At 45.2% G+C, this 10,023-nt stretch overlaps 1 protein-coding gene across 1 annotated transcript; it reads left to right on the top strand.

The window, feature by feature from the left end:
- Window positions 1-323: 323 nt before the first annotated feature.
- Window positions 324-3,034, top strand: LOC118472183 (uncharacterized). Its single transcript, XM_035959919.1, has 2 exons — window positions 324-1,534; window positions 2,610-3,034. The coding sequence occupies exon 1, from the start codon at window positions 560-562 to the stop codon at window positions 1,148-1,150; it is 591 nt and encodes a 196-aa protein (XP_035815812.1). The 5' UTR covers window positions 324-559; the 3' UTR covers window positions 1,151-1,534; window positions 2,610-3,034.
- The last annotated feature ends 6,989 nt before the right edge of the window (window positions 3,035-10,023 follow it).

Raw genomic sequence — 10,023 nt, 5'->3', positions numbered from 1 at the left:
TTCGTTCCGCTGTGAGGCTCTGTGTGTGATAAGGGAATGAGTTCGAATCTTGGCCCATGCAGCATTTTGTGTCCTTTTTTTCTGCGCCTTTTTTCTCACTATGAAGCTATGCGGGTCCCACTTGTAAGCTGTCAGGTCCACCTGTAAGAGGCTTTTGACGGATGGAATAGCGCCGTGAGGGGATTTTTGAGTGGGTTGTGAAGATAGGAGGACAAAACTGAGTAGAGAATTTGGGCGGGGGTAAATCTGAGCAAGACGTCGAGACTAGTGGGTGAAATGTAAATGTCCCTTGAATCAACGCCACGAGCACCTAATCTTATCTCCTTCCACCGCTTCCTCAATCCTCATCCTGAGCCGCATCGTTCTGGAGGATTTCCAAAGCGCCTTCTCCCTGCTCGCTCTATTCCCCATCGTGCCCCTTGAGCTTGGAGCTCGAGCGCCACCAGGGTCACGCCCCTTCCTTATCCCTCGTCGGACCCGTCGAGCAGAGCCCGACGCCCTGGCTGAGCTGGTCTAGCTCGCGCCCTCTTCCAATTTGACCTTCCCTGCTCGGTCTGGCATGGAGGTCAGCCACCAGAAATCGTGCGCCAACCTTGCCCTTCTCAACCGTCGACCATGTGAAGCCATGGAGCCGTCGTTCTTAGCCCCGGCTCCCCAAGTCCGGCCAGGAACTTCCCAGCGCCTCCCTCTCTGCTCCTGTGCTCGGAGCCCAGTACTCCACCTCGCCGGGGTCGACCTCCCCTCGCCCTTATCCTCTGGCCGTCATCCTGGTCGCCGGTTGAGTCCCCTCATGGATGTCGTTGCCCAGGTGCTGAGTCTCCTCCCCTCGACATGCTTAACAGCGTCGTTGTATCGGACTCCGCTATCGAACCGCGCCACTGATTCAACTCGCCATCGACACAGCGCCGAACCTTTGCCTCTGCCCCATCGTCATTCTGCTCGACGCTGGTTCCTCCTCCGATTCCCATTCCCTGCTTGGTTTCTTGCCATTCGTGCCACTCGGCCAACGTGCCAGAATGTGTTGCCTCCCTCCGTTCGTTGCCATGATGGCCATCCTCGTTGCGACAGGCTGGTCACCCCGGCGCTGCCATCCCTACTCGAAATCCTCCCTCTTCGAAGCTTGCTGGTCGCTGTTCCATGCTGTTCCTAATAGCTCAGATTCTGCTCAGCTCGCCCCCATGGCACATCAGTCCTGCTTGATTAGTGTTGGCTGGTCCTCCTTGGCGTTGTTCCGTGTAGATCCTTGACCCCGTTCACCTTCAGCCCCACCGTGTTCACCTCCCTGCGTTGTCGCGAACTCGCCGTTGCCATTCGCCTAGGGTGAAGTCCATGTCATCTCCCTGCCCTGGTGCACACCGTCGCGCTTCTGTGATCTGGGCCAACACACCTAGCCAATGGAGCCCGTCCGCATGTCACTGTTCCGCTTCCCACGCCGAGGTGGGTTATCCTGGAAGTTTAGATGAAGGAAGTGAAGATCAACACGACATTACTAGATGTTTGATGAATTGTGTGGATCGGATCCGTCATTAGTTTGGTGAGCTATTTTGCTGCTTCCACTAGTCGACTTAGAGAAAGATTGCATAAGCATGTTGGTTGCAATAATTCTTTAGTAGTTGCATATGTACGTTGTTGTTATATTAAATATTCATTAAGATGCCTCCTCTTATGAAGTGTGCATTTATGCTCATAATTGTGGAGTAGACATATTATCTTTGTTGGGTGAAGTTTAGGTTGAGATGCAGGTTATGTGAAGCTTAATTGAATTGATTCTATATATATGTGATGTGTTGGCTTTCTTTATTATGTAGTAAAGTGTGCTGCAGTTGTTTGGTAAAGCTTAGATTTAAAGTATAAAATATGCGAAGAGTATGAGTAGTATGAATAGTCATATATTGGATGTGTAGTTAAATTAATAATGCAAAGCATAGGTTTAGTATTTTATCTGGTTAGCCGACAGGTTCTAACGATATTGTCGTGCTGATTTGGTTTAATTAAGCACGCTGAAGCTTTGCTAGTAGTCATTATATTCTATGTTTAGCGAACAATTAGATGTCTTGAATTCATGTTGCTTGCTACCTCGAGTGTCTAAAAATGAGTAGTATCGTTAAGCTGATTTCAACTAAAACAGGAGAATTTCGTAGTGGTTAGTACACATAAGTGTTTTAAATATTTAATTTGTTGAGCATGTTGTTTTATAGAATGCTAGGCTATTTGATAATGCTTTATTCGTAGACCAAATAGTGTGATGTCTTATTTAGTTGGCGTGCTATGTATAGTAACCAAGGATAATTGTTTAGATAGTGACTTTGTTTCTATCCATATGTTAGTCTTAGGTGTTCGATAGTGGTGAATCTAATTGAGTGAATCTTTTCGTATTATACTTTAGCTAAGGAAGACATGGCCTATATATAGTCTATTGTTGTTGGATGATTTAGTTAGGTATGATTAACTAAAAGGTCATGATTATTGTAGAGCTAGCAGTATCTAGTGCCTGCACATATGAGTTGTGATGCCTTGTTTTAAGTGTTTAATTCTCTTTTATGTAGTATTATGTTAAAGTGTGCTATTCCTCTGTATGCTCATTCATGTGCATCTCACATATCATATAGGTACGCTAATGATCAAAATGCGAAGGCCAGGGTCTAGGTTGATCCCAAATGGTGCAAAGGATGGTCTACTCTGAGAGGCGATGTCGGCGGACCAATCTAGCAGATGAATCAAGTACCAGGATGGCAGATGCTCACCAAGTGATCGTCATCTAACAACACTGACTTAGTGTTTATTCCAGACAAGCCCCGGTGCATTTGCCACCTCTTTGCTGTTTTAAAACTTTTATCACTAATATGTTGCATTAGGCGGTAGGAGTTAAATGATTAAACCTTTGTTACATAACTTCCTTGAACTATTGATTATCATCCTTGATACCAGATTTGAAAAGCAAGATGTGCTTAGTATGCTTATAGACAAGGAACAAAATGTTTTGATACATGAATCATGTTTTTACAAAGAAAAAGAGGTTGGAATGATGAAGGTATCAAAGGCCTTGATGACTTCATCATTTCAGAAGGCTACCTCTGACAGGTACCAGGTTTTCAGAAATAGTTTAATTTGAGACCAGACGTTGAGCAGGAAAGATCGCCCGTCTTTGTCGCTTAAGGACCGCATGATTGTTGGCCTGCTGATCTAGGACCTTTTAACTGACCACATGCCTCATCATGGGTAAGCTTAGCCTCGGCTGGACCAATACCAGAAAGGTCGGCCCGCAATGGGAGTGGAGAGATGGCAAGAGTATCGTGTGTCCACCTGGCAAGAGGCTGGAAGGTGGGGTACTGAGCTCTCGGTTGGCGGGGACCCGTTCTGGTCTTGAGAAACCCAGTGGCGAGTTGACATATGCCAGGGTTAAGTGCTACATATGTCGTGTGGTTAGAGATCCCCAGCTGGGTATTAATCGATTCGGATCGCCGAACTTCGCGGATATGAAGACTAGATCTTCAATCCTCATTGTAGATAACAAGCGAAACTAAATCTGCTAAAATGATGCTAGTGTAGGACAACTGAATGCTCTAGATTAGGCAAATCTAGATTCAGAAAAAGTACTTAACTTGTGTAGTAAAATTTTGGCATAAGGATCCACTACTAGTAAGCTTTTCTACAAAACTGAGTCTTTGAATTTTGATAAGCTTTGCCTTGATTCCCAACAAACCAGCATACCCTTGAGAGTCTTTTCTTTAGTCGGGTAAGTCTTGATGAGTAATTGCGTACTCAGGATTTTATTCCATGTTTTTTTTCAGGTTATAATTTTGTTCTGTTGGGGATGGTGCTAAGTGTTGGTGGGCTCGACCTTCTCATATGCATAAGTATATCTCATCTATAACTTCTTTATTGAGGATTGTCACTTAAGCTAACATGTATTTTTAAATTTACAAATATTTTATAACATTTCAAATTGTAATTCTTTTGGATCACTTTATTTTGTAATCACTCCGATGATGTATAATAAAATCTTGATGTAACTTGTAATCATTTTGTATAAAGAATTTATTTCCGCTGTAAGTGGTTGTATGTGAGTTGTGTTTACTTAATCATGCGATCTTGGCGGTAAGTCGTTTATCTGGGGTCCTTTTGACACTCGGACAGATCCTGTTAAGTTGTTTGGTGCACATGCATAGCCGTCTAAGGTCTTTGAGACAAGGATAGGTGCATGTGGGCCCAATAACTTGGGAGGTTTTGCGACACTCGCAAACTGGCCACTCTCGGGTTTTCCTGAGAGACGCTCCACTATAATTCACCGAACTGTCCGGTGTGCACCGGACATGTCCGGTGAGCCAACGGAGCAACGGTCAACTGTGCTCAACGGTCGAATGCGGTGAACAGTAAAAGTGTACAGTGTAGAAGTCAGAGGTCAAAGCTATGAAGTCAGAACGCACCAGACTGTCCGGTGTGCCACCAGACTATCCGATGCAGTAAGAAGACAAAGGACTTCAATGGTCAACCGCTCCAAACCCTAACGGGCAGTTGACGTGGCACGCATTGGACACTGAACAGTGTCATGTCCGGCGCACCACCGGATTGTCCGGTGTGTCCATCGACAGCAAAGTCATCCAACGGCTAGGAAGTGGTAGGAGGCTATAAATACCCCCTAGCCACCTCCATTCAAGCCATCCAAGTTTTTTGAGCTTCACATTCAATACAATAGCAAAGGCAATACTCCAAAGACACAATCAAAGCATTAAATTCCCTCCAAGCTCCAAAATCAACTCTATTGCCTAGAGACTTGAGAGAGGATCATTTGTGTTTCTTTTGTTGCTCTTGTTGCTTGGATTGCTTTCTCCTTCTCATTCTATTTCCTCTAAGTGCTTTGTAAAGCGAGCAAGAGACACCTAAGTGTGTGGTGATCCTTGTGGGGTCTTAGTGACCCAAGTGATTTAGGAGAAGCCTCGACCGGTCTATGTGACCGATTGAGAGAGGGAAAGGGTTGGAATAGACCCGGCCTTTGTGGCCTCCTCAACAGGGACTAGGTTCTTTGGAACCGAACCTCGGTAAACAAATCACCGTTTTCACTTGTATTGATCTCCACTTGATTTGTTTCCCCTCTTTCCTCTCTCTAAAAGTTCCCTTGCAAATACTGATTTGAGTTTGCTCCCAAAGGTTATCCGCATTGATTGAGAAACCCTTGGCAAGGAGAACTATCTTCCGCACTCTGAATTATTTCTAACACTAATCCCGAGTATAGTACGTGTTCAAAGTTTATAATTTTCAGGTTTCACCTATTCACCCCTCTCTAGGCGACTTTCATTGATCCAATGGCGTGAGTCACAAGCCGGCTGCAAATACTCGTGGAAAAATCTTTTCCCCGACACTCACAACAATTCTATTCGTTGGAACACTTACTTGGATCTACCTCGGGCACCGATGAACTTAGAGAAAATGAAGTGTGAGCGGCGAGGAGTGCAACGAGGTTGGAGACAACACGTCAAATAAGCGATGTGCTTGAAGCTTCCTTTCGTGGCACACGGCCACATGATCAGTAGGGAACGAGGCAACGCTGCGGATCCTGGCGAGAGAGGACGTCGATGCGGCGATCTGCAGGAATTGACACTGAACAAAACTAAGAAACTCGACAGACAGTTTCAACAATTAACATGCGACGACGAACTAGTGAGGTCATGCAAATGACACCGAATAAACAGGGCAATGACGACGGCATGGGGGCAAGGATCTAGACCGACGACGAGCTTGTTGTGACCCACGGTTCGGACAGGAAGGAGTCAAGGACAACGAGTGTTCATGATACCACTTGATAAGGCTGAAGTGCCCAATCTTTCGATGAGAGGAGATAATTCTGATCTGGCGAAAGATGACCCTCGCGATCTGACTACGACAAGCAAGCCCGAGGTGCCAATGCAATCGCTGAACCAACTCCCTGTGGCTATCGACCTTGCTAGTGCAAGATTAGCCTGATCACGAAGATCGTTTCCTGCACGCAATCGAAGATTGAACAAGAAAAAGATGCGAGCAATCTAATCTATTACTCGTGGGTGGAGTTTTGTTTTAGATTAGCCTTAGCTATTCCTGAACACGCGCGGATTAGATCTGTCTTCGTGTATTCAGAACTCCACCCACGAGTAATAGATTAGATTGCTATCATGTTTTTCTTGTTCGTTCTTCGATTGCGTGCAGGAAACGATCTTCGTGATCAGGCTGATCTTGCACCAGCAAGGTCGGTAACCACAGGGAGTTGATTCAGTGATTGCATTGGCGCCTCGGGTTTGCTCGTCGTAGTCGGATCGCGAGGATCATGTTCTACTAGATCGGAATTATCTCCTCTCACCGAAAGATCGGGCACTTTGGCCTTATTAGCTGACATCCTAGCTTGACGGTGAAGAGTAGAACAGTAACAGGGCTTCACGCAATAGGTGAGGTCAAATCTGCAGGAGATCGATGGATTGGTGAACGGCAAGGCAGACAACTCCCTGGCGGCACAACAAGCACAACTTGGGGTTTGGCGATAGTGATCTGAGCGAGAGATTGACGGACGGAGGCATTGCACGATGAGCGCTAGGGAGCCGGGATGCGAGCAAGGTTGCAGGATCTTCACAGCCGGACGTGGGCATACCTGGACGAGCAACATTGTGGGACCGTGGAAGACGGCATCCTGGCTGAAGGCCAAATGGAGAAGGATGACGTTCGAGCGTTGAGAGGAGGGTGCTAAGAACCTTTCGCGCCGACAGTACAACAGGGAAAATGACCTAAGCACCTGTTTGAGGAAGACACGTATAGGCTTCAGAGCCAATGTGAAGAAGAGAAGATGTACAAGACTGGTCTATAGAAATATTTTAGGAATTGAGCACATAGAATAAGGCGCAAGGCATTTGCTGCTTAAATGCTGCTTGAACGTGGACACGCGGCCACATAGCACAACACCATGCACGGTCCAGGCACAGCTCGACACAACTGATAAGGATGACACAAGCAAGCAAGCAAACTGAAACAAGCAAGCAACATCAGCCGGTGTATAGCTGGATCACGACAGACCCTCCCTCTCTGTCCAAACTGACCCCAGTTCAGCTAACTGGACAAAGTTCAGTCCACAGCACACATGTCCACTCGACTTGGAGCAAAGCTTTCTTCCAATTCTCAGTTTGTAAAAGAAACCCCTTCGATTGGTTGTTTTGTAAAAGAAACACTTAGTTCCTTGGAATTAGAACCCTGTTGGGGGCCTGCTTCGTCGCCGAAGGTCCTTTAAGAAGAAACACCTTCGAAAGATCAGCGTATAATCAAACATAGCGCGAAGGTACACATGAAGCTGCTATCCAAAGAGCTTCGGCATAATGGTACGCCTTGAGACGAAGGGCTGCACCGACTTAAAGAGGAAAAGACCGATCAGTCCATGATAACTTGTGTCATGATTGTAACTAGTTATCAAGGACATAAATGTAATTTTGACCGGGCTACGTCCCGTGCCTATAAATAGGTGAACAGTACCCCCATACTATTCACGCTAGCTTGTATTCGCTCGTGTGTCACGCTTGGACTTTTTCTTTCTGTCAATCCAAAGGTACAAATGTAATTCAATATTGTTCTTATTCATTCATGATGATATAATAAAGGTATATTAGTGATGTCATATAATTATTCATGTTATTTCTCATGTTTCATATGCTTATTCTTTCATTAACGTATACTGTGATGATGAAGGTACGCCCTTCATGACCTTCGTCCGAAGATTGTTATATCCTAAGGGAAATAATGCTTCAAAGGACAAAGGGAATTAACCATTAACCTCTTTTTGTGTTGCCTTGTTCTTAATTCATAGCATTTGAGAACAAGTCCCCAACATTGGCGCCCACCTCCAGTGAACCCACTTCCACTTTTGAGCTGATGGCTTCGTTCAACAACCAAGTCGTAGCACCTTCGGTTACAAAGCTGGTGCTCCCGATAACAAGCGGTTCAAGTTCAGAGCTGGCTAACAAGAACCAGAAGAAAGAAGCACAGAGAAGGGTGCAACATGTTGGGGTGGAGGGACCCTTCATCAAGTCCAAATGGTCCCACATCCCAATTACCTTCTCCCAGGAGGACCTTCAGCTCAAGGATTACCCCCACAATGATGCTATGGTCATATCTTGTGTCATCAAGGGATTTCTGGTCCATAATGTTCTGGTTGACACAGGTAGTGTAGCGGATATCATATTTGCTAAGGCCTTTAGACAGATCAAGAGCCAGAAGACAAGATTCATGATGCTACACACCCTCTTTATGGCATCAGAGGAAGACAAATTGTCGCACATGGTAAAATCACAATGCCAGTGACCTTCGGCTTTGTCCACAACACAAGGACTAAGCAGGTTGTATTTGACATTGTTGACATGGAGTACCCCTATAATGCAATCATTGGCCGAGGGACACTTAAAGCCTTCGAAGCAATTCTTCATCCAGCATATTTATGCATGAAGATACCTTCGGAACAAGGGCCCATTGCTATTCATGGGTGTCAAGAAGCCGCCAGAAGGGCCGAAGGAAACTGGACAGATTCAAAGGCAATCCATAACATAGATGGAGCCGAAGCCTGTCAGCAGTATAAATACAAAAGAGAGAAGGCTGCTTCGGCGGATCAGTCGAAGCCTATGCTCCTATGTGAAGACATAGCAGAACAAAGGGTACTGCTGGGGTCTCAGCTATTTGAAGAGCAAGAGAAGACTTTGCTAAGATATTTATTCAACAACAAAGATGTTTTTGCTTGGTCAGCCAATGATCTCTGTGGTGTCAAGAGAGATGTTATTGAACATTCACTCAATGTGGATCCATCTTTTAGGCCAAGAAAACAAAGGCTTCGAAAGATGTCTGAAGACAAAGCTGAAGGTGCTCGGAACGAAGTGAAGAGACTTCTTAGTGCTGGTGTCATCAGGGAGGTGAAATACCCAGAATGGCTAGCCAACACTGTTATGGTGAAGAAGGCCAATGGTAAATGAAGAATTTGTATTGATTTCACAGATCTCAATAAGGCATACCCAAAGGACGAGTTCCCATTGCCAAGAATAGACTCTCTAGTAGATGCGGCAGCTTCTTCAGAGTTCATGAGTCTACTGGATTATTACTCAGGCTATCATCAAATGGATGAAGAAGGAAGATGAGCCGAAGACTAGCTTCATAACTCCCAGTGGCACCTATTGCTACCTTCGGATGCCTAAGGGGCTCAAGAATGCTGGAGGAAGCTTCAGCAGAATGACAGCCAAGGTCCTTCATTCTCAAATATGCAGAAATGTATTGACCTATGTTGATGATATCATAGTGAAAAGCACGAAGCAAGAAAATCACATTGCTGATTTGCAAGAGACATTTGCTAATTTCAGGCAAGCTGACCTGAAGTTAAATCAAGAAAAGTGTGTTTTTGGAGTGAAGAAGGGCAAGTTCATTGGCTGTTTGGTATCAACGAAGGGAATTGAAGCCAACCCAAGCAAGATTGAAGCTATCCTTCGAATGGAGCCGCCAAGCACAAAGAAAGGGGCTCAACGACTGGCAGGTAGACTAGCATCATTAAACAAATTCATATCCAGATCAGCAGAAAGAAATCTGCCATTCTTTGAAATACTGAAGTCAGCCGAAGTTTTTAAATGGGGCCCGACTCAGAAAAAGCTTTCGAAGAGTTGAAGCAATACTTGATCGATCTAACAACACTAACTCCACCTTCGCCAGGGGCTCTATTACTGTTATATGTGGCAGCTTCGCACTCTGCAGTTAGTGCGGCTCTTGTACAGGAGAAGCTAGATGACCAAATCAAAAAGCAGGCTCCAGTGTACTTTGTCTCCGAAGTTTTAAGTTTATCAAAGAAAAATTATAAGGAATTGGAGAAGGTGTTGTATGCTGTGTTAATGGCTTCCAGGAGGCTTCGACATTATTTTCAAGTGTATCACATAATTGTTCCTTCATCACAACCTCTGAAGGACATAATGAGGAACAGAGAAGCTACTGGAAGGATTGGAAAATGGGTTGCGGAGCTTAGCGAGTTCAATATTGATTATGTCC

This window comes from Zea mays, chromosome 6 (genome assembly GCF_902167145.1).
Source record: "Zea mays cultivar B73 chromosome 6, Zm-B73-REFERENCE-NAM-5.0, whole genome shotgun sequence".
NCBI lineage: Eukaryota > Viridiplantae > Streptophyta > Magnoliopsida > Poales > Poaceae > Zea > Zea mays.
This window is presented reverse-complemented; position numbering and strand designations above follow the sequence as displayed.